Genomic DNA, 25,652 nt, shown 5'->3' on the forward strand with positions numbered 1-25,652 from the left:
TCAGAAATTCTGACATTGATAAAGATGTAGTATATTTAATTCAACTGCTAATAATATTAGGTACATTTCATATTCAAAAATGCAAATGGACTAATTCAAAACCTAACTTTTTTCACTTTATAAATGAGTTTAAACAATATGGCATCACTTTAACTAAAATGAACAACAAAAAGGCCATTAAAACTTGTATTATTAATGAATATGATTTGTTTGTTTCTGATTCCTGGCCATGTAAATCGTTTGTATGTATGCTGGTTTGCATGTGACTATTCCAAATCAATTCAAGGGGCTTTATTGGCATGGGAAACATATGTTAACATTGCCAAAGCAAGTGAGGTAGATAATATACAAAGTGAAGTAAACAATAAAAATGAACAGTAAACATTACACATACAGAAGTTTCAAAACAATAAAGACATCACAAATGTCATATTATATATATATATATATATATATATATACATATATATATATACACACACACAGTGTTGTAACAATGTACAAATATTCCTCTTCTGCTCGTTGATAAAAACCGTTCTAGGTTGGGGGGAGTACAGAGGTGAAAGTTAAGGCGCCTCCCCCATTGAGAATGATAGAGGTCTCTAGTGGCCAAAAGCCTGCTATAACATGGGCAGCGCCATTCAGGACTTTCACCAGTTTCATGTCGTCAACTGGGTGGGACTTCCAACTTCATTGGCTGATGCCTTTTGGTGACCCGGTTGAAGTCATGTCCAATAGGGTCATCATGAGGGATGAGCCAATCATTTGGGAGAAAATGGACTACTTCAAACTGGAGATAAACGCAATGGCGCTGCCCATGCTGTCTCAGACGCGATAATGACACATACACAGACGAGTCATGTATCTATCTCTATGGGTGCCTTCGCATAACTTCCGTCTGTCTTCGCTGCAGCTCTTGTCTGTTTCTCTGGTCGTGGTGTTCTACCACTCAATCTCAGTCATGTCTTGGACAACTAAAGTGTTAAAGTTAATCGTGCTGGCTGGAGTGTCTGTGTTGATAGTGATGTACCTGCGGCAGTGGATGGCCAACAAACACTATGTCTTCACGAAGGAAGATGTTGCTGTACTGGCAAAGCGATACGCAGGTAAATGGATGGTTGGCTAGTCAGGGGAGCATTCATTACGGAAGAACTACACGGAAGCAAACAGCACACGATAGTTTCTATTGGACAAATTCAGATAGTTCTCTCCGTTTAAGAAACGTTTTACAACATAATCGGCGAAATGAATACGCTCCAGATAATCATCAAATGGATATGTGTGATGGTTAGTTTAACATCACGAGAAAGACTAGTGCAATTAAGTGATGATGCCATCTAAGCCGGGTTACCAACATATTCAAATACATATTTTCATTAAACTTTAGTTTGATGAATTTATTTATACTATTTCATCCTTCCACAAGATATAATCCCGACACAATGCTAAGGTTGTTAGTTCAATCGGTCGAAAGTTCAATCGGTTCGGGTGAAAAAGACGACCCAGTCGTTCAGTCTATTGGTTCTGTATCTATGGACCCGACCCAGTCGTTCAGTCTATTGGTTCTGTATCTATGAACCCGACCCAGTCGTTCAGTCTATTGGTTCTGTATCTATGAACCCGACCCAGTCGTTCAGTCTATTGGTTCTGTATCTATGAACCCGAGCCAGTCGTTCAGTCTATTGGTTCTGTATCTATGAACCCGACCCAGTCGTTCAGTCTATTGGTTCTGTATCTATGGACCCGACCCAGTCGTTCAGTCTATTGGTTCTGTATCTATGGACCCGACCCAGTCGTTCAGTCTATTGGTTCTGTATCTATGGACCCGACCCAGTCGTTCAGTCTATTGGTTCTGTATCTATGAACCCGACCCAGTCGTTCAGTCTATTGGTTCTGTATCTATGAACCCGACCCAGTCGTTCAGTCTATTGGTTCTGTATCTATGAACCCGACCCAGTCGTTCAGTCTATTGGTTCTGTATCTATGGACCCGACCCAGTCGTTCAGTCTATTGGTTCTGTATCTATGGACCCGACCCAGTCGTTCAGTCTATTGGTTCTGTATCTATGGACACGACCCAGTCGTTCAGTCTATTGGTTCTGTATCTATGGACCCGACCCAGTCGTTCAGTCTATTGGTTCTGTATCTATGGACACGACCCAGTCGTTCAGTCTATTGGTTCTGTATCTATGGACACGACCCAGTCGTTCAGTCTATTGGTTCTGTATCTATGGACACGACCCAGTCATTCGTTCTAAATATTCCATTGCCATACTGGCTGGCAACGTTCTTATCGCTAGCTAGCCAACTACGGCTAACTTAGTCACGTCAACAAGCCAGAATAACAGTGAAGTAGCAGCATTTGTTTAAGCTGTTTTCAAGTGACATGTATTTGGATACATCCATAACAATGAGCCAATGAGGCGCTATTTCGCCTGGGCTAGAAAATGTGCTCACTCCTCAGGACACTGTTGTTCAGAGGAGCTAGCCAATAACACAGTCAACACAATCCACTGTTGTTCAGAGGAGCTAGCCAATAACACAGTCAACACAATCCACTGTTGTTCAGAGGAGCTAGCCAATAACACAGTCAACACAATCCACTGTTGTTCAGAGGAGCTAGCCAATAACACAGTCAACACAATCCACTGTTGTTCAGAGGAGCTAGCCAATAACACAGTCAACACAATCCACTGTTGTTCAGAGGAGCTAGCCAATAACACAGTCAACACAATCCACTGTTGTTCAGAGGAGCTAGCCAACAACACAGTCAACACAATCCACTGTTGTTCAGAGGAGCTAGCCAATAACACAGTCAACACAATCCACTGTTGTTCAGAGGAGCTAGCCAATAACACAGTCAACACAATCCACTGTTGTTCAGAGGAGCTAGCCAATAACACAGTCAACACAATCCACTGTTGTTCAGAGGAGCTAGCCAATAACACAGTCAACACAATCCACTGTTGTTCAGAGGAGCTAGCCAATAACACAGTCAACACAATCCACTGTTGTTCAGAGGAGCTAGCCAATAACACAGTCAACACAATCCACTCTTGTTCAGAGGAGCTAGCCAATAACACAGTCAACACAATCCACTGTTGTTCAGAGGAGCTAGCCAATAACACAGTCAACACAATCCACTGTTGTTCAGAGGAGCTAGCCAATAACACAGTCAACACAATCCACTGTTGTTCAGAGGAGCTAGCCAATAACACAGTCAACACAATCCACTGTTGTTCAGAGGAGCTAGCCAATAACACAGTCAACACAATCCACTGTTGTTCAGAGGAGCTAGCCAACAACACAGTCAACACAATCCACTGTTGTTCAGAGGAGCTAGCCAACAACACAGTCAACACAATCCACTGTTGTTCAGAGGAGCTAGCCAACAACACAGTCAACACAATCCACTGTTGTTCAGAGGAGCTAGCCAATAACACAGTCAACACAATCCACTGTTGTTCAGAGGAGCTAGCCAACAACACAGTCAACACAATCCACTGTTGTTCAGAGGAGCTAGCCAATAACACAGTCAACACAATCCACTGTTGTTCAGAGGAGCTAGCCAACAACACAGTCAACACAATCCACTGTTGTTCAGAGGAGCTAGCCAACAACACAGTCAACACAATCACTTTAAACTGAAGCTGGAAAGACTGCAAACTAACTGCATTTTGTTTCGTTTAACCTTTTTTCAATACAAATGCATTTGTATACATCCACATCCATACAAATGATTGCCAGCTGATTCATGATTCCGGCTGCCTCTGTCTCGTCCACCCCAGCCACATTCATTAATGGGAGATCAAATTTGGAGCGGGAGATCAAATTTGAATATTGAAACAAAGTTGCAAATATTGGAGAGACAGACAGGTTTATACAAATCTCTGTGGTTGAAAGCTTAATGTGAGAATGTCTAGATGCTTTTTATAGTGGAGATCAAGTTTATACATTGCCTTGCTGGGCTGATGAGAGAGTGGATTGTGCAGTCGGATGGAACAGAGTAAATAGGCATTTTAACGTCATAGATTTAGCCGGTGGTAACTTATGGAATAGACTCAGGATTAGACCCAACCCTTGTGTAATTAAACATTAAGGCATGAGGTGTGGTATATGGCCAATATACCACGACTAATGGCTGTTCTTTGCACAATGCAATGCAGAGTGCCTGGATAGAGCCCTTAGCCATTTAAATATTATAAACATGGTGGTTCGAGCCCTGCATGCTGAATGGCTGAAAGCCTGTGGTATATCAGACCATATACCACAGGTATGACAAAACATGTATTTTTACTGTTCTAATTATGTTGGTAACCAGTTTAAAATAGAAATAAGGCACCTTGGGTTTGTGGTATATGGCCAATATACCACTGTAAGGGCTGTGTCCAGGCACTCCTTGTGCGTAAGAACAGCCCTTAGCCGTGGTATATTGGCCATTTACCACACCCCCTGATGTCTTATTGCTTCAATAACCCACAAGTTAACTAGCTAGCTTAGTTGATTGGCTATGCCAGGTCAGCAACTGGCTGTAGGATTAGACACAAGCATGTAGCTAGTTGTAATTGTATTATGCTGGCCTTCTAGATCTACTTAGCCACATGACCCTGCTAGCCAAATGGTTTTGACTAGGATGTGGATTAGCAGTTGAGAGAGGTGAGTGAGAGCTCTTGCAAGCTAACATCAGCATGCTATCTTTTTAAAATGGGAGGGTTCATCGATGATAAGAGTGAGGTCAGGGACATGCTAGACATGAGGTATAGTTTACTGCTGTTGACAAGAAACCTCTACCCATTCCATAGTTGTTTTTTTCTCATGTCTGGTAATACTGATTTATCACTGCTCTACATGTGGTTTTGAGGCCAGGACAAAACAACTGTGTTGATGATGTTGTCTCCTCCAGGCCAGGACCACGACCAGGCGTTCTCCAAGGTGGTGGTGGAGCTGCGGAGGAAGTACCCGGGTCACATCCTGCCGGACGAGGACCTGCAGTGGGTGTTTGTCAACGCAGGCGGCTGGATGGGGTCCATGTGTCTGCTCCACGCCTCCCTCACCGAGTACATCCTGCTGTTCGGCACCGCCGTGGACACCGGAGGACACTCAGGTTAGGATCACTCTGGGTTCACACACGGCCTCTATGGGCCCTGGTCATAAGTAAAACATGTATTGTCATGTTTATGCAACCTTTATTCAACCAGGCAAGTCCGTTAAGAACAAATTCTTATTTTCAATGACGGCCTGGGAACTGTGAGTTAACTGCCTGTTCAGGGGCAGAACGACAGATTTGTACCTTGTCGGCCGAATACAACTTATAGTGAAATTACTTACAATTACTTACAATTACTTACAATTACTTACCCTTAACCAACAACGCAGTTCAAGAAAATGTTTACCAAATAAACTGCTGCTGGTTACTGGCCCAACTGTCTAACCACTAGGCTACCTGCTGGTTACTGGCCCAACTGTCTAACCACTAGGCTACCTGCTGGTTACTGGCCCAACTGTCTAACCACTAGGCTACCTGCTGGTTACTGGCCCAACTGTCTAACCACTAGGCTACCTGCTGGTTACTGGCCCAACTGTCTAACCACTAGGCTACCTGCTGGTTACTGGCCCAACTGTCTAAACACTAGGCTACCTGCTGGTTACTGGCCCAACTGTCTAACCACTAGGCTACCTGCTGGTTACTGGCCCAACTGTCTAACCACTAGGCTACCTGCTGGTTACTGGCCCAACTGTCTAACCACTAGGCTACCTGCTGGTTACTGGCCCAACTGTCTAACCACTAGGCTACCTGCTGGTTACTGGCCCAACTGTCTAACCACTAGGCTACCTGCTGGTTACTGGCCCAACTCTCTAACCACTAGGCTACCTGCTGGTTACTGGCCCAACTGTCTAACCACTAGGCTACCTGCTGGTTACTGGCCCAACGCTCTAACCACTAGGCTACCTGCTGGTTACTGGCCCAACTGTCTAACCACTAGGCTACCTGCTGGTTACTGGCCCAACGCTCTAACCACTAGGCTACCTGCTGGTTACTGGCCCAACTGTCTAACCACTAGGCTACCTGCTGGTTACTGGCCCAACTCTCTAACCACTAGGCTACCTGCTGGTTACTGGCCCAACGCTCTAACCACTAGGCTACCTGCTGGTTACTGGCCCAACGCTCTAACCACTAGGCTACCTGCTGGTTACTGGCCCAACGCTCTAACCACTAGGCTACCTGCTGGTTACTGGCCCAACTGTCTAACCACTAGGCTACCTGCTGGTTACTGGCCCAACGCTCTAACCACTAGGCTACCTGCTGGTTACTGGCCCAACGCTCTAACCACTAGGCTACCTGCTGGTTACTGGCCCAACGCTCTAACCACTAGGCTACCTGCTGGTTACTGGCCCAACTGTCTAACCACTAGGCTACCTGCTGGTTACCTACCCAATGCTCTAACCACTAGGCTACCTGCTGGTTACTGGCCCAACTGTCTAACCACTAGGCTACCTGCTGGTTACTGGCCCAACGCTCTAACCACTAGGCTACCTGCTGGTTACTGGCCCAACTGTCTAACCACTAGGCTACCTGCTGGTTACTGGCCCAACTCTCTAACCACTAGGCTACCTGCTGGTTACTGGCCCAACGCTCTAACCACTAGGCTACCTGCTGGTTACTGGCCCAACGCTCTAACCACTAGGCTACCTGCTGGTTACTGGCCCAACGCTCTAACCACTAGGCTACCTGCTGGTTACTGGCCCAACTGTCTAACCACTAGGCTACCTGCTGGTTACTGGCCCAATGCTCTAACCACTAGGCTACCTGCTGGTTACTGGCCCAACGCTCTAACCACTAGGCTACCTGCTGGTTACTGGCCCAACGCTCTAACCACTAGGCTACCTGCTGGTTACTGGCCCAACTGTCTAACCACTAGGCTACCTGCTGGTTACTGCCCCAACTGTCTAACCACTAGGCTACCTGCTGGTTACTGGCCCAACTCTCTAACCACTAGGCTACCTGCTGGTTACTGGCCCAACTGTCTAACCACTAGGCTACCTGCTGGTTACTGGCCCAACTCTCTAACCACTAGGCTACCTGCTGGTTACTGGCCCAACTGTCTAACCACTAGGCTACCTGCTGGTTACTGGCCCAACTGTCTAACCACTAGGCTACCTGCTGGTTACTGGCCCAATGCTCTCACCACTAGGCTACCTGCTGGTTACTGGCCCAACTGTCTAACCACTAGGCTACCTGCTGGTTACTGGCCCAACTCTCTAACCACTAGTCTACCTGCTGGTTACTGGCCCAACTGTCTAACCACTAGGCTACCTGCTGGTTACTGGCCCAACTCTCTAACCACTAGGCTACCTGCTGGTTACTGGCCCAACTCTCTAACCACTAGTCTACCTGCTGGTTACTGGCCCAACTGTCTAACCACTAGGCTACCTGCTGGTTACTGGCCCAACTGTCTAACCACTAGTCTACCTGCTGGTTACTGGCCCAACTCTCTAACCACTAGGCTACCTGCTGGTTACTGGCCCAACTCTCTAACCACTAGGCTACCTGCTGGTTACTGGCCCAACTGTCTAACCACTAGGCTACCTGCTGGTTACTGGCCCAACTGTCTAACCACTAGGCTACCTGCTGGTTACTGGCCCAACTCTCTACCCACTAGGCTACCTGCTGGTTACTGGCCCAACTGTCTAACCACTAGGCTACCTGCTGGTTACTGGCCCAACTCTCTACCCACTAGGCTACCTGCTGGTTACTGGCCCAACTGTCTAACCACTAGGCTACCTGCTGGTTACTGGCCCAACTCTCTAACCACTAGGCTACCTGCTGGTTACTGGCCCAACTCTCTAACCACTAGGCTACCTGCTGGTTACTGGCCCAACTCTCTAACCACTAGGCTACCTGCTGGTTACTGGCCCAACTGTCTAACCACTAGGCTACCTGCTGGTTACTGGCCCAACTGTCTAACCACTAGGCTACCTGCTGGTTACTGGCCCAACTCTCTACCCACTAGGCTACCTGCTGGTTACTGGCCCAACTGTCTAACCACTAGGCTACCTGCTGGTTACTGGCCCAACTCTCTACCCACTAGGCTACCTGCTGGTTACTGGCCCAACTGTCTAACCACTAGGCTACCTGCTGGTTACTGGCCCAACTCTCTAACCAATAGGCTACCTGCTGGTTACTGGCCCAACTCTCTAACCACTAGGCTACCTGCTGGTTACTGGCCCAACTGTCTAACCACTAGGCTACCTGCTGGTTACTGGCCCAACTGTCTAACCATTAGGCTACCTGCTGGTTACTGGCCCAACTGTCTAACCACTAGGCTACCTGCTGGTTACTGGCCCAACTGTCTAACCACTAGGCTACCTGCTGGTTACTGGCCCAACTGTCTAACCACTAGGCTACCTGCTGGTTACTGGCCCAACTGTCTAACCACTAGGCTACCTGCTGGTTACTGGCCCAACTGTCTAACCACTAGGCTACCTGCTGGTTACTGGCCCAACTCTCTAACCACTAGGCTACCTGCTGGTTACTGGCCCAACTGTCTAACCACTAGGCTACCTGCTGGTTACTGGCCCAACTGTCTAACCATTAGGCTACCTGCTGGTTACTGGCCCAACTGTCTAACCACTAGGCTACCTGCTGGTTACTGGCCCAACTGTCTAACCACTAGGCTACCTGCTGGTTACTGGCCCAACTGTCTAACCACTAGGCTACCTGCTGGTTACTGGCCCAACTCTCTACCCACTAGGCTACCTGCTGGTTACTGGCCCAACTGTCTAACCACTAGGCTACCTGCTGGTTACTGGCCCAACTCTCTACCCACTAGGCTACCTGCTGGTTACTGGCCCAACTGTCTAACCACTAGGCTACCTGCTGGTTACTGGCCCAACTCTCTAACCACTAGGCTACCTGCTGGTTACTGGCCCAACTCTCTAACCACTAGGCTACCTGCTGGTTACTGGCCCAACTCTCTAACCACTAGGCTACCTGCTGGTTACTGGCCCAACTGTCTAACCACTAGGCTACCTGCTGGTTACTGGCCCAACTGTCTAACCACTAGGCTACCTGCTGGTTACTGGCCCAACTCTCTACCCACTAGGCTACCTGCTGGTTACTGGCCCAACTGTCTAACCACTAGGCTACCTGCTGGTTACTGGCCCAACTCTCTAACCACTAGGCTACCTGCTGGTTACTGGCCCAACTCTCTAACCACTAGGCTACCTGCTGGTTACTGGCCCAACTCTCTAACCACTAGGCTACCTGCTGGTTACTGGCCCAACTCTCTAACCACTAGGCTACCTGCTGGTTACTGGCCCAACTCTCTAACCACTAGGCTACCTGCTGGTTACTGGCCCAACTGTCTAACCACTAGGCTACCTGCTGGTTACTGGCCCAACTGTCTAACCACTAGGCTACCTGCTGGTTACTGGCCCAACTGTCTAACCACTAGGCTACCTGCTGGTTACTGGCCCAACTGTCTAACCACTAGGCTACCTGCTGGTTACTGGCCCAACTCTCTAACCACTAGGCTACCTGCTGGTTACTGGCCCAACTGTCTAACCACTAGGCTACCTGCTGGTTACTGGCCCAACTGTCTAACCACTAGGCTACCTGCTGGTTACTGGCCCAACTGTCTAACCACTAGGCTCCCTGCTGGTTACTGGCCCAACTGTCTAACCACTAGGCTACCTGCTGGTTACTGGCCCAACTGTCTAACCACTAGGCTACCTGCTGGTTACTGGCCCAACTCTCTAACCACTAGGCTACCTGCTGGTTACTGGCCCAACTGTCTAACCACTAGGCTACCTGCTGGTTACTGGCCCAACGCTCTAACCACTAGGCTACCTGCTGGTTACTGGCCCAACTGTCTAACCACTAGGCTACCTGCTGGTTACTGGCCCAACTGTCTAACCACTAGGCTACCTGCTGGTTACTGGCCCAACTGTCTAACCACTAGGCTACCTGCTGGTTACTGGCCCAACTGTCTAACCACTAGGCTACCTGCTGGTTACTGGCCCAACTGTCTAACCACTAGGCTACCTGCTGGTTACTGGCCCAACTGTCTAAACACTAGGCTACCTGCTGGTTACTGGCCCAACTGTCTAACCACTAGGCTACCTGCTGGTTACTGGCCCAACTGTCTAACCACTAGGCTACCTGCTGGTTACTGGCCCAACTGTCTAACCACTAGGCTACCTGCTGGTTACTGGCCCAACTGTCTAACCACTAGGCTACCTGCTGGTTACTGGCCCAACTGTCTAACCACTAGGCTACCTGCTGGTTACTGGCCCAACTCTCTAACCACTAGGCTACCTGCTGGTTACTGGCCCAACTGTCTAACCACTAGGCTACCTGCTGGTTACTGGCCCAACGCTCTAACCACTAGGCTACCTGCTGGTTACTGGCCCAACTGTCTAACCACTAGGCTACCTGCTGGTTACTGGCCCAACGCTCTAACCACTAGGCTACCTGCTGGTTACTGGCCCAACTGTCTAACCACTAGGCTACCTGCTGGTTACTGGCCCAACTCTCTAACCACTAGGCTACCTGCTGGTTACTGGCCCAACGCTCTAACCACTAGGCTACCTGCTGGTTACTGGCCCAACGCTCTAACCACTAGGCTACCTGCTGGTTACTGGCCCAACGCTCTAACCACTAGGCTACCTGCTGGTTACTGGCCCAACTGTCTAACCACTAGGCTACCTGCTGGTTACTGGCCCAACGCTCTAACCACTAGGCTACCTGCTGGTTACTGGCCCAACGCTCTAACCACTAGGCTACCTGCTGGTTACTGGCCCAACGCTCTAACCACTAGGCTACCTGCTGGTTACTGGCCCAACTGTCTAACCACTAGGCTACCTGCTGGTTACCTACCCAATGCTCTAACCACTAGGCTACCTGCTGGTTACTGGCCCAACTGTCTAACCACTAGGCTACCTGCTGGTTACTGGCCCAACGCTCTAACCACTAGGCTACCTGCTGGTTACTGGCCCAACTGTCTAACCACTAGGCTACCTGCTGGTTACTGGCCCAACTCTCTAACCACTAGGCTACCTGCTGGTTACTGGCCCAACGCTCTAACCACTAGGCTACCTGCTGGTTACTGGCCCAACGCTCTAACCACTAGGCTACCTGCTGGTTACTGGCCCAACGCTCTAACCACTAGGCTACCTGCTGGTTACTGGCCCAACTGTCTAACCACTAGGCTACCTGCTGGTTACTGGCCCAATGCTCTAACCACTAGGCTACCTGCTGGTTACTGGCCCAACGCTCTAACCACTAGGCTACCTGCTGGTTACTGGCCCAACGCTCTAACCACTAGGCTACCTGCTGGTTACTGGCCCAACTGTCTAACCACTAGGCTACCTGCTGGTTACTGCCCCAACTGTCTAACCACTAGGCTACCTGCTGGTTACTGGCCCAACTCTCTAACCACTAGGCTACCTGCTGGTTACTGGCCCAACTGTCTAACCACTAGGCTACCTGCTGGTTACTGGCCCAACTCTCTAACCACTAGGCTACCTGCTGGTTACTGGCCCAACTGTCTAACCACTAGGCTACCTGCTGGTTACTGGCCCAACTGTCTAACCACTAGGCTACCTGCTGGTTACTGGCCCAATGCTCTCACCACTAGGCTACCTGCTGGTTACTGGCCCAACTGTCTAACCACTAGGCTACCTGCTGGTTACTGGCCCAACTCTCTAACCACTAGTCTACCTGCTGGTTACTGGCCCAACTGTCTAACCACTAGGCTACCTGCTGGTTACTGGCCCAACTCTCTAACCACTAGGCTACCTGCTGGTTACTGGCCCAACTCTCTAACCACTAGTCTACCTGCTGGTTACTGGCCCAACTGTCTAACCACTAGGCTACCTGCTGGTTACTGGCCCAACTGTCTAACCACTAGTCTACCTGCTGGTTACTGGCCCAACTCTCTAACCACTAGGCTACCTGCTGGTTACTGGCCCAACTCTCTAACCACTAGGCTACCTGCTGGTTACTGGCCCAACTGTCTAACCACTAGGCTACCTGCTGGTTACTGGCCCAACTGTCTAACCACTAGGCTACCTGCTGGTTACTGGCCCAACTCTCTACCCACTAGGCTACCTGCTGGTTACTGGCCCAACTGTCTAACCACTAGGCTACCTGCTGGTTACTGGCCCAACTCTCTACCCACTAGGCTACCTGCTGGTTACTGGCCCAACTGTCTAACCACTAGGCTACCTGCTGGTTACTGGCCCAACTCTCTAACCACTAGGCTACCTGCTGGTTACTGGCCCAACTCTCTAACCACTAGGCTACCTGCTGGTTACTGGCCCAACTCTCTAACCACTAGGCTACCTGCTGGTTACTGGCCCAACTGTCTAACCACTAGGCTACCTGCTGGTTACTGGCCCAACTGTCTAACCACTAGGCTACCTGCTGGTTACTGGCCCAACTCTCTACCCACTAGGCTACCTGCTGGTTACTGGCCCAACTGTCTAACCACTAGGCTACCTGCTGGTTACTGGCCCAACTCTCTACCCACTAGGCTACCTGCTGGTTACTGGCCCAACTGTCTAACCACTAGGCTACCTGCTGGTTACTGGCCCAACTCTCTAACCAATAGGCTACCTGCTGGTTACTGGCCCAACTCTCTAACCACTAGGCTACCTGCTGGTTACTGGCCCAACTGTCTAACCACTAGGCTACCTGCTGGTTACTGGCCCAACTGTCTAACCATTAGGCTACCTGCTGGTTACTGGCCCAACTGTCTAACCACTAGGCTACCTGCTGGTTACTGGCCCAACTGTCTAACCACTAGGCTACCTGCTGGTTACTGGCCCAACTGTCTAACCACTAGGCTACCTGCTGGTTACTGGCCCAACTGTCTAACCACTAGGCTACCTGCTGGTTACTGGCCCAACTGTCTAACCACTAGGCTACCTGCTGGTTACTGGCCCAACTCTCTAACCACTAGGCTACCTGCTGGTTACTGGCCCAACTGTCTAACCACTAGGCTACCTGCTGGTTACTGGCCCAACTGTCTAACCATTAGGCTACCTGCTGGTTACTGGCCCAACTGTCTAACCACTAGGCTACCTGCTGGTTACTGGCCCAACTGTCTAACCACTAGGCTACCTGCTGGTTACTGGCCCAACTGTCTAACCACTAGGCTACCTGCTGGTTACTGGCCCAACTCTCTACCCACTAGGCTACCTGCTGGTTACTGGCCCAACTGTCTAACCACTAGGCTACCTGCTGGTTACTGGCCCAACTCTCTACCCACTAGGCTACCTGCTGGTTACTGGCCCAACTGTCTAACCACTAGGCTACCTGCTGGTTACTGGCCCAACTCTCTAACCACTAGGCTACCTGCTGGTTACTGGCCCAACTCTCTAACCACTAGGCTACCTGCTGGTTACTGGCCCAACTCTCTAACCACTAGGCTACCTGCTGGTTACTGGCCCAACTGTCTAACCACTAGGCTACCTGCTGGTTACTGGCCCAACTGTCTAACCACTAGGCTACCTGCTGGTTACTGGCCCAACTCTCTACCCACTAGGCTACCTGCTGGTTACTGGCCCAACTGTCTAACCACTAGGCTACCTGCTGGTTACTGGCCCAACTCTCTAACCACTAGGCTACCTGCTGGTTACTGGCCCAACTCTCTAACCACTAGGCTACCTGCTGGTTACTGGCCCAACTCTCTAACCACTAGGCTACCTGCTGGTTACTGGCCCAACTCTCTAACCACTAGGCTACCTGCTGGTTACTGGCCCAACTCTCTAACCACTAGGCTACCTGCTGGTTACTGGCCCAACTGTCTAACCACTAGGCTACCTGCTGGTTACTGGCCCAACTGTCTAACCACTAGGCTACCTGCTGGTTACTGGCCCAACTGTCTAACCACTAGGCTACCTGCTGGTTACTGGCCCAACTGTCTAACCACTAGGCTACCTGCTGGTTACTGGCCCAACTCTCTAACCACTAGGCTACCTGCTGGTTACTGGCCCAACTGTCTAACCACTAGGCTACCTGCTGGTTACTGGCCCAACTGTCTAACCACTAGGCTACCTGCTGGTTACTGGCCCAACTGTCTAACCACTAGGCTCCCTGCTGGTTACTGGCCCAACTGTCTAACCACTAGGCTACCTGCTGGTTACTGGCCCAACTGTCTAACCACTAGGCTACCTGCTGGTTACTGGCCCAACTCTCTAACCACTAGGCTACCTGCTGGTTACTGGCCCAACTGTCTAACCACTAGGCTACCTGCTGGTTACTGGCCCAACGCTCTAACCACTAGGCTACCTGCTGGTTACTGGCCCAACTGTCTAACCACTAGGCTACCTGCTGGTTACTGGCCCAACGCTCTAACCACTAGGCTACCTGCTGGTTACTGGCCCAACTGTCTAACCACTAGGCTACCTGCTGGTTACTGGCCCAACTCTCTAACCACTAGGCTACCTGCTGGTTACTGGCCCAACGCTCTAACCACTAGGCTACCTGCTGGTTACTGGCCCAACGCTCTAACCACTAGGCTACCTGCTGGTTACTGGCCCAACGCTCTAACCACTAGGCTACCTGCTGGTTACTGGCCCAACTGTCTAACCACTAGGCTACCTGCTGGTTACTGGCCCAACGCTCTAACCACTAGGCTACCTGCTGGTTACTGGCCCAACGCTCCAACCACTAGGCTACCTGCTGGTTACTGGCCCAACGCTCTAACCACTAGGCTACCTGCTGGTTACTGGCCCAACTGTCTAACCACTAGGCTACCTGCTGGTTACCTACCCAATGCTCTAACCACTAGGCTACCTGCTGGTTACTGGCCCAACTGTCTAACCACTAGGCTACCTGCTGGTTACTGGCCCAACGCTCTAACCACTAGGCTACCTGCTGGTTACTGGCCCAACTGTCTAACCACTAGGCTACCTGCTGGTTACTGGCCCAACTCTCTAACCACTAGGCTACCTGCTGGTTACTGGCCCAACGCTCTAACCACTAGGCTACCTGCTGGTTACTGGCCCAACGCTCTAACCACTAGGCTACCTGCTGGTTACTGGCCCAACGCTCTAACCACTAGGCTACCTGCTGGTTACTGGCCCAACTGTCTAACCACTAGGCTACCTGCTGGTTACTGGCCCAACGCTCTAACCACTAGGCTACCTGCTGGTTACTGGCCCAACGCTCTAACCACTAGGCTACCTGCTGGTTACTGGCCCAACGCTCTAACCACTAGGCTACCTGCTGGTTACTGGCCCAACTGTCTAACCACTAGGCTACCTGCTGGTTACTGGCCCAACTGTCTAACCACTAGGCTACCTGCTGGTTACTGGCCCAACTCTCTAACCACTAGGCTACCTGCTGGTTACTGGCCCAACTGTCTAACCACTAGGCTACCTGCTGGTTACTGGCCCAACTGTCTAACCACTAGGCTACCTGCTGGTTACTGGCCCAACTGTCTAACCACTAGGCTACCTGCTGGTTACTGGCCCAACTGTCTAACCACTAGGCTACCTGCTGGTTACTGGCCCAATGCTCTCACCACTAGGCTACCTGCTGGTTACTGGCCCAACTGTCTAACCACTAGGCTACCTGCTGGTTACTGGCCCAACTCTCTAACCACTAGTCTACCTGCTGGTTACTGGCCCAACTGTCTAACCACTAGGCTACCTGCTGGTTACTGGCCCAACTCTCTAACCACTAGGCTACCTGCTGGTTACTGGCCCAACTCTCTAACCACTAGTCTACCTGCTGGTTACTGGCCCAACTGTCTAACCACTAGGCTACCTGCTGGTTACTGGCCCAACTGTCTAACCACTAGTCTACCTGCTGGTTACTGGCCCAACTCTCTAACCACTAGGCTACCTGCTGGTTACTGGCCCAACTCTCTAACCACTAGGCTACCTGCTGGTTACTGGCCCAACTGTCTAACCACTAGGCTACCTGCTGGTTACTGGCCCAACTGTCTAACCACTAGGCTACCTGCTGGTTACTGGCCCAACTCTCTACCCACTAGGCTACCTGCTGGTTACTGGCCCAACTGTCTAACCACTAGGCTACCTGCTGGTTACTGGCCCAACTCTCTACCCACTAGGCTACCTGCTGGTTACTGGCCCAACTGTCTAACCACTAGGCTACCTGCTGGTTACTGGCCCAACTCTCTAACCACTAGGCTACCTGCTGGTTACTGGCCCAACTCTCTAACCACTAGGCTACCTGCTGGTTACTGGCCCAACTCTCTAACCACTAGGCTACCTGCTGGTTACTGGCCCAACTGTCTAACCACTAGGCTACCTGCTGGTTACTGGCCCAACTGTCTAACCACTAGGCTACCTGCTGGTTACTGGCCCAACTCTCTACCCACTAGGCTACCTGCTGGTTACTGGCCCAACTGTCTAACCACTAGGCTACCTGCTGGTTACTGGCCCAACTCTCTAACCACTAGTCTACCTGCTGGTTACTGGCCCAACTGTCTAACCACTAGGCTACCTGCTGGTTACTGGCCCAACTGTCTAACCACTAGTCTACCTGCTGGTTACTGGCCCAACTCTCTAACCACTAGGCTACCTGCTGGTTACTGGCCCAACTCTCTAACCACTAGGCTACCTGCTGGTTACTGGCCCAACTGTCTAACCACTAGGCTACCTGCTGGTTACTGGCCCAACTGTCTAACCACTAGGCTACCTGCTGGTTACTGGCCCAACTCTCTACCCACTAGGCTACCTGCTGGTTACTGGCCCAACTGTCTAACCACTAGGCTACCTGCTGGTTACTGGCCCAACTCTCTACCCACTAGGCTACCTGCTGGTTACTGGCCCAACTGTCTAACCACTAGGCTACCTGCTGGTTACTGGCCCAACTCTCTAACCACTAGGCTACCTGCTGGTTACTGGCCCAACTCTCTAACCACTAGGCTACCTGCTGGTTACTGGCCCAACTCTCTAACCACTAGGCTACCTGCTGGTTACTGGCCCAACTGTCTAACCACTAGGCTACCTGCTGGTTACTGGCCCAACTGTCTAACCACTAGGCTACCTGCTGGTTACTGGCCCAACTCTCTACCCACTAGGCTACCTGCTGGTTACTGGCCCAACTGTCTAACCACTAGGCTACCTGCTGGTTACTGGCCCAACTCTCTACCCACTAGGCTACCTGCTGGTTACTGGCCCAACTGTCTAACCACTAGGCTACCTGCTGGTTACTGGCCCAACTCTCTAACCACTAGGCTACCTGCTGGTTACTGGCCCAACTCTCTAACCACTAGGCTACCTGCTGGTTACTGGCCCAACTGTCTAACCACTAGGCTACCTGCTGGTTACTGGCCCAACTGTCTAACCATTAGGCTACCGGCTGGTTACTGGCCCAACTGTCTAACCACTAGGCTACCTGCTGGTTACTGGCCCAACTGTCTAACCACTAGGCTACCTGCTGGTTACTGGCCCAACTGTCTAACCACTAGGCTACCTGCTGGTTACTGGCCCAACTGTCTAACCACTAGGCTACCTGCTGGTTACTGGCCCAACTGTCTAACCACTAGGCTACCTGCTGGTTACTGGCCCAACTGTCTAACCACTAGGCTACCTGCTGGTTACTGGCCCAACGCTCTAACCACTAGTCTACCTGCTGGTTACTGGCCCAACTCTCTAACCACTAGGCTACCTGCTGGTTACTGGCCCAACTCTCTAACCACTAGGCTACCTGCTGGTTACTGGCCCAACTGTCTAACCACTAGGCTACCTGCTGGTTACTGGCCCAACTCTCTAACCACTAGGCTACCTGCTGGTTACTGGCCCAACTGTCTAACCACTAGGCTACCTGCTGGTTACTGGCCCAACTCTCTAACCACTAGGCTACCTGCTGGTTACTGGCCCAACGCTCTAACCACTAGGCTACCTGCTGGTTACTGGCCCAACTGTCTAACCACTAGGCTACCTGCTGGTTACTGGCCCAACTGTCTAACCACTAGGCTACCTGCTGGTTACTGGCCCAACGCTCTAACCACTAGGCTACCTGCTGGTTACTGGCCCAACTCTCTAACCACTAGGCTACCTGCTGGTTTTTGGCCCAACTCTAACCACTAGGCTACCTGCTGGTTACTGGCCCAACGCTCTAACCACTAGGCTACCTGCTGGTTACTGGTCCAACGCTCTAACCACTAGTCTACCTGCTGGTTACTGGCCCAACTCTGTAACCACTAGGCTACCTGCTGGTTACTGGCCCAACTCTGTAACCACTAGGCTACCTGCTGGTTACTGGCCCAACTCTCTAACCACTAGTCTACCTGCTGGTTACTGGCCCAACGCTCTAACCACTAGGCTACCTGCTGGTTACTGGCCCAACTCTGTAACCACTAGGCTACCTGCTGGTTACTGGCCCAACTCTGTAACCACTAGTCTACCTGCCACCCTATAAGTAGTGCCCTATGAGGGGAATAGGGTGCCATTTGAGTCACATCATCAGTCTTTCCTCATTCGTAACGTCTTCATCGTATCACTCCGTGACTCCTGTTTTGTTTTTAACTTGTTGAAATTCTCTTAAGGTCGTTACTGGGCTGAAATATCAGACACCATCATCTCTGGGACCTTCAGGCAGTGGAAGGAGGGATCAACTAAGAGTGAAATGTACTATCCAGGTAAGACAACAGAGATCCTATTAAATTCTATATTTAAATGTATACATTGAGACACTACAGCTGTACTATCCAGGTAAGACAACAGAGATCCTATTAAATTCTATATTTAAATGTATACATTGAGACACTACAGCTGTACTATCCAGGTAAGACAACAGAGATCCTATTAAATTCTATATTTAAATGTATACATTGAGACACTACAGCTGTACTATCCAGGTAAGACAACAGAGATCCTATATTTAAATGTATACATTGAGACACTACAGCTGTTCTATCCAGGTAAGACATAGGTCAATTAGGTAGGCAGCCTCGTGGTTAAGAGCGTGTTTATTTATCCGTTATTTTACCAGGTAAGTTGACTGAGAACACGTTCTCATTTGCAGCAACGACCTGGGGAATAGTTACAGGGGAAAGGAGGGGGATGAATGAGCCAATTGTAAACTGGGGATTATTAGGTGACCGTGATGGTTTGAGGGCCAGATTGGGAATTTAGCCAGGACACTGGGATTAACACCCCTACTCTTATGATAAGTGCCATGGGATCTTTAATGGCCTCAGAGAGTCAGGACACCCATTTAACGTCCCATCCGAAAAACAGCACCCTACACAGGGCAGTGTCCCAATCACTGCCCTGGGACATTGGGATATTTTCTTTAGACCAGAGGAAAGAGTGCCTCCTACTGGCCCTCAAACACCACTTCCAGCAGCATCTGGTCTCCCATCCAGGGACTGACCAGGACCAACCCTGCTTAGCTTCAGAAGCAAGCCAGCAGTGGTATGCAGGGTGGTATGCTGCTGGCAATGTATGGTCAGTAACTAAAAGTCTCTGAGCCGACTAGGTGAAAAATCTGTCGATGTTCCCTTGAGCAAGGCACTTAATCCTAATTGCTCTTGTAAGTGGCTCTGGATAAGAGAGTGTTAAATGACTCACTACTGTAGTGGCTCTGGATAAGAGTCTGTTAAATGACTCACTACTGTAAGTGTCTCTGGATCAGAGAGTGTTAAATGACTCCCTACTGTAGTGGCTCTGGATAAGAGTCTGTTAAATGACTCACTACTGTAGTGGCTCTGGATCAGCGAGTCTGTTAAATGACTCACTACTGTAGTGGCTCTGGATCAGCGAGTCTGTTAAATGACTCACTACTGTAGTGGCTCTGGATCAGCGAGTCTGCTAAATGACTCACTACTGTAGTGGCTCTGGATCAGCGAGTCTGCTAAATGACTCACTACTGTAGTGGCTCTGGATCAGCGAGTCTGCTAAATTACTCACTACTGTAGTGGCTCTGGATCAGCGAGTCTGCTAAATTACTCACTACTGTAGTGGCTCTGGATCAGCGAGTCTGTTAAATGACTCACTACTGTAGTGGCTCTGGATCAGCGAGTCTGTTAAATGACTCACTACTGTAGTGGCTCTGGATCAGCGAGTCTGCTAAATGACTCACTACTGTAGTGGCTCTGGATCAGCGAGTCTGCTAAATGACTCACTACTGTAGTGGCTCTGGATCAGCGAGTCTGCTAAATGACTCACTACTGTAGTGGCTCTGGATCAGCGAGTCTGCTAAATGACTCACTACTGTAGTGGCTCTGGATCAGCGAGTCTGCTAAATGACTCACTACTGTAGTGGCTCTGGATCAGCGAGTCTGCTAAATGACTCACTACTGTAAGTGGCTCTGGATCAGCGAGTCTGCTAAATGACTCACTACTGTAGTGGCTCTGGATAAGAGTCTGCTAAATGACTCACTACTGTAGTGGCTCTGGATCAGCGAGTCTGCTAAATGACTCACTACTGTAAGTGGCTCTGGATCAGCGAGTCTGCTAAATGACTCACTACTGTAGTGGCTCTGGATAAGAGTCTGCTAAATGACTCACTACTGTAGTGGCTCTGGATAAGAGTCTGCTAAATGACTCACTACTGTAAGTGGCTCTAAATTACTAACAGGTCAAAGTAAACTAGCCTACCTACTAGTTAGGTGGAGTGGGCCTACATTGTAGCATCTTCTGTATCAGGTGTGTGTGTGTTGACAGGTGACACGATAGTCCACACGGTAGGTGAGGCGACGTCGGTCCAGTGGAGTGCTGGGACGTGGATGGTGGAGTACGGCAGAGGATTCATCCCCTCCACACTGGGCTTCGCCCTGGCAGACACTCTGTTCAGCACACAGGACTTCCTCACTATGTTCTACACCATACGGGTCTACGCCAAGGGAATGCTGCTGGAGGCCAATACACTACTCACTGAGGCTGGCGTCTTCTGAGGAACCTGACCCCTAACCCTCTCTGCGGCTGATGTCTTCTGAGGAACCTGACCCCTAACCCTCTCTGCGGCTGATGTCTTCTGAGGAACCTGACCCCTAACCCTCTCGGAGACTGGAGTCTTCTGTGGAACCTGACCTCTAAACCATGAAACTTATTGAGTTAGATATACAGTAGCAATCAAACGTTTGGAGACTTACTCATTCAAGGATTTTTCTTTATTTTTACTACTTTCTACATTAGAGAACAATAGTGAAGACACTATGAAGTAACACATATGGAATCATGTAGTAACCAAAAAGTGTTAAACAAATCAAAATATATTTTGTATTTTAGATTCTTCAAAGTAGCCACCCTTTGCCTTGATGACAGCTTTGCACACTCTTGGCATTCTCTTTCTCTCAACCAGCTTCACCTGGAATGCTTTTCCAACAGTCTTGAATGAGTTCCCACATATGCTGAGCATATGGAGGTGTTGGGTCATTGTCCTATTGAAAACAAATGATAGTCCCACTAAGGACAAACCAGATGGGATGGCGTATTGCTGCAGAATGCTGTGGTAGTCATGCTGGTTAAGAGTGCATTGAATTCTAAATCAATCACAGACAGTGTCACCAGTAAAGCACTCCCACACCTCCTCCTCCATGCTTCACGGTGAGAACTACACATGCGTAGATCATCAGTTCACCTACTCTGCGCCCCCAAAGACACGGTGGTCTTCTCACATTTGAACTCATTAGACCAAAGGACAGATTTTCACCAGTCTAATGTCCATTGATTTGATTTGCTCGTGTTTCTTGGCCCAAGCAAGTCTCTTCTTCTTATTGGTGTCCTTTAGTAGTGGTTTCTTTACAGCAATTCGACCATAGAGGCCTGATTCACCCAGTCTCATCTGAACAGTTGATGTTGAGATGTGTCTGTTACTTGAACTCTGAAGCATTTATTTAGGCAGCAATTTCTGAGGGTGGTACCTAATGAACTTCTCCTCTGCAGCAGAGGTAACTCTGGGACTTCCTTTCCTGTGGTGGTCCTCATGAGAGCCAGTTTCATCATAGCGCTGGATGATTTTTGCGACTGCACTTGAAGAAACTTTCAAAGTTTTTGACATTTTCTGGATTGACTGACCTACCTTTTCTTAAAGTAATGATGGACTGTGGTTTCTCTTTGCTTATTTGAGTTCTTGTCATAATATGGACTTGGTCGTTTACCAAATAGGGCTATCTTCTGTACACCACCCCTACCTTGTCACAACACAACTGATTGGCTCAAATGCATTAAGAAGGAAATAAATTCTACACATTAACTATTAACAAGGCACACCTGTTAATAGAAATGCATTCCAGGCGACTACCTCATGAAGCTGGTTGAGAGAATGTCAAGAGTGTGCAAAGCTGTCATCAAGGCAAATGGTGGCTACTTTGAAGAATCTCAAATATTTTGGGGGGTTACTACATGATTCCATATGTGTTAGTTCATAGTTGTTGATGTCTTCACTATTATTCTACAATGTAGAAAATAGTAAAAATAAAGAAAAACCTTTGAATGAGTAGGTGTGTTCAAACTTTTGACTGGTACTGTACGTGGTGATTGCTTCCTATCAACTAATAGCTACAGTTCCTTGCTCTGTTAGCTAGCAGGCTAATAAGGTAGCTAGTAAGTTGTGTGGTCATTTAGCTAGATGGCTACAGTGCAACAAAAGCAATGTCCAACCTTCTCTAAACACATCAATGGCTATACATCTATGGCAAGTACTGTAGCAAATTGTATGTATTTGTCAACATTTTAAGGACTGAGTAGATGGACATAACCTACTGCAATCATTCTGGTCACATTAAAATACTATTTTGGGTAGTGTGTGTGACCTTTACAGCCTTTTAGTTTGTTCTTGGTGAGATTCTTTACAAATACTGCTGGTTGTCATTTCAGGAGATAGAAAGCCCACCCACAACCAGGTGAGGGGAGGTCCTTGCTAATTAGTGAGCTTAATTCATAAATCAAGGGACAAGCGAAAACCCGCAGACACTCGGCCCTCCGTGGAATGAGTTTGACACCTGTGGTGTAGCATTGGAAGGAGGGAGTTTTCATTGCTAAATCCATGGGATATATTATATCAGTGCACACCTTGGGAGGAGGGAAGAGAATCGGGACTGTCCCCTTTTCTCCCGGCCAGCTCGGCCATCCCCTCCTGCTCCTTGGCTGAGTGACTCATTGCGAGCTTACAGAACAGGCCTCTGGGCAGCCTCTACTCAACTAGTCTAAAGAAGTTGTATTGCTTCTTTAATGAGAACAACAGTTGTCAGCTGTGCTATCATAATTGCAAAAGGGTTTTCTAATGATCACTTAGCTAATCCAAGTTGATCATTTTAAAAGGCTAACACAATGTGCCATTGGAACACAGGAGTGATGGTTGCTGATAATGGGCCTCTGTACGCCTATGTAGATATTCCATAATACAATCTGCCTTTTCCAGCTACAATAGTCATTTACAACATTAACAATGTCTACACTGTATTTCTGATCAATTTGATGTTATTTTAATGGACAAAAAATTTGCTTTTCTTTCAAAAACAAGGACATTTCTATGTGACCCCAAACTTTTAAACGGTAGTGTATGTGTCAACAGCACCCTTTTCCCTCTGTCTGTTGACAGGTCTAGATACAGTTAGAGACAGTATAGTCTGACCGGTCTAGATACAGTTTACAGGTCTAGATACAGTATAGTCTGTTTACAGGTCTAGATACAGTATAGTCTGTTTACAGGTCTAGATACAGTGTAGTCTGTTTACAGGTCTAGATACAGTTAGATACAGTATAGTCTGATTACAGGTCTAGATACAGTGTAGTCTGTTTACAGGTCTAGATACAGTATAGTCTGATTACAGGTCTAGATACAGTATAGTCTGTTTACAGGTCTAGATACAGTATAGTCTGTTGACAGGTCTAGATACAGTTAGATACAGTATAGTCTGTTTACAGGTCTAGATACAGTTAGATACAGTGTAGTCTGTTTACAGGTCTAGATACAGTGTAGTCTGTTTACAGGTCTAGATACAGTATAGTCTGTTTACAGGTCTAGATACAGTTAGATACAGTGTAGTCTGTTTACAGGTCTAGATACAGTATAGTCTGTTGACAGGTCTAGATACAGTATAGTCTGATTACAGTTCTAGATACAGTTAGATACAGTATAGTCTGTTTACAGGTCTAGATACAGTATAGTCTGTTTACAGGTCTAGATACAGTGTAGTCTGTTTACAGGTCTAGCTACGGTATAGTCTGTTTACAGGTCTAGATACAGTATAGTCTGTTGACAGGTCTAGATACAGTATAGTCTGTTTACAGGTCTAGATACAGTGTAGTCTGATTACAGGTCTAGATACAGTGTAGTCTGTTTACAGGTCTAGATACAGTATAGTCTGTTTACAGGTCTAGATACAGTTAGATACAGTATAGTCTGTTTACAGGTCTAGATACAGTTAGATACAGTGTAGTCTGTTGACAGGTCTAGATACAGTTAGATACAGTATAGTCTGTTTACAGGTCTAGATACAGTTAGATACAGTGTAGTCTGTTGACAGGTCTAGATACAGTTAGATACAGTATAGTCTGTTTACAGGTCTAGATACAGTTAGATACAGTGTAGTCTGTTGACAGGTCTAGATACAGTTAGATACAGTATAGTCTGTTTACAGGTCTAGATACAGTTAGATACAGTGTAGTCTGTTGACAGGTCTAGATACAGTATAGTCTGTTTACAGGTCTAGATACAGTTAGATACAGTATAGTCTGATTACAGGTCTAGATACAGTGTAGTCTGTTTACAGGTCTAGATACAGTATAGTCTGATTACAGGTCTAGATACAGTATAGTCTGATTACAGGTCTAGATACAGTATAGTCTGTTTACAGGTCTAGATACAGTGTAGTCTGTTTACAGGTCTAGATACAGTTAGATACAGTGTAGTCTGTTTACAGGTCTAGATACAGTATAGTCTGATTACAGGTCTAGATACAGTATAGTCTGTTTACAGGTCTAGATACAGTATAGTCTGATTACAGGTCTAGATACAGTATAGTCTGTTTACAGGTCTAGATACAGTGTAGTCTGTTTACAGGTCTAGATACAGTTAGATACAGTGTAGTCTGTTTACAGGTCTAGATACAGTATAGTCTGATTACAGGTCTAGATACAGTATAGTCTGTTTACAGGTCTAGATACAGTGTAGTCTGTTTACAGGTCTAGATACAGTATAGTCTGATTACAGGTCTAGATACAGTATAGTCTGTTTACAGGTCTAGATACAGTGTAGTCTGTTTACAGGTCTAGATACAGTGTAGTCTGTTTACAGGTCTAGATACAGTATAGTCTGATTACAGGTCTAGATACAGTATAGTCTGTTTACAGGTCTAGATACAGTGTAGTCTGTTTACAGGTCTAGATACAGTGTAGTCTGTTTACAGGTCTAGATACAGTTAGATACAGTATAGTCTGTTTACAGGTCTAGCTACAGTATAGTCTGTTTACAGGTCTAGATACAGTATAGTCTGATTACAGGTCTAGATACAGTATAGTCTGATTACAGGTCTAGATACAGTTAGATACAGTATAGTCTGATTACAGGTCTAGATACAGTATAGTCTGTTTACAGGTCTAGATACAGTATAGTCTGTTGACAGGTCTAGATACAGTTAGATACAGTGTAGTCTGTTTACAGGTCTAGATACAGTTAGATACAGTATAGTCTGTTTACAGGTCTAGCTACAGTATAGTCTG

At 48.2% G+C, this 25,652-nt stretch overlaps 1 protein-coding gene across 1 annotated transcript; it reads left to right on the top strand.

Annotated features, from left to right (window-relative positions):
- The first annotated feature begins 798 nt into the window (after positions 1 to 798).
- sigmar1 (sigma non-opioid intracellular receptor 1) lies at positions 799 to 21,151 on the top strand. Its single transcript, XM_031825997.1, has 4 exons — positions 799 to 1,106; positions 4,903 to 5,103; positions 18,530 to 18,622; positions 20,652 to 21,151. The coding sequence occupies exons 1-4, from the start codon at positions 860 to 862 to the stop codon at positions 20,879 to 20,881; spliced, it is 771 nt and encodes a 256-aa protein (XP_031681857.1). The 5' UTR covers positions 799 to 859; the 3' UTR covers positions 20,882 to 21,151.
- The last annotated feature ends 4,501 nt before the right edge of the window (positions 21,152 to 25,652 follow it).

Source organism: Oncorhynchus kisutch, linkage group LG6 (genome assembly GCF_002021735.2).
Source record: "Oncorhynchus kisutch isolate 150728-3 linkage group LG6, Okis_V2, whole genome shotgun sequence".
NCBI classification, from domain to species: Eukaryota; Metazoa; Chordata; class Actinopteri; order Salmoniformes; family Salmonidae; genus Oncorhynchus; species Oncorhynchus kisutch.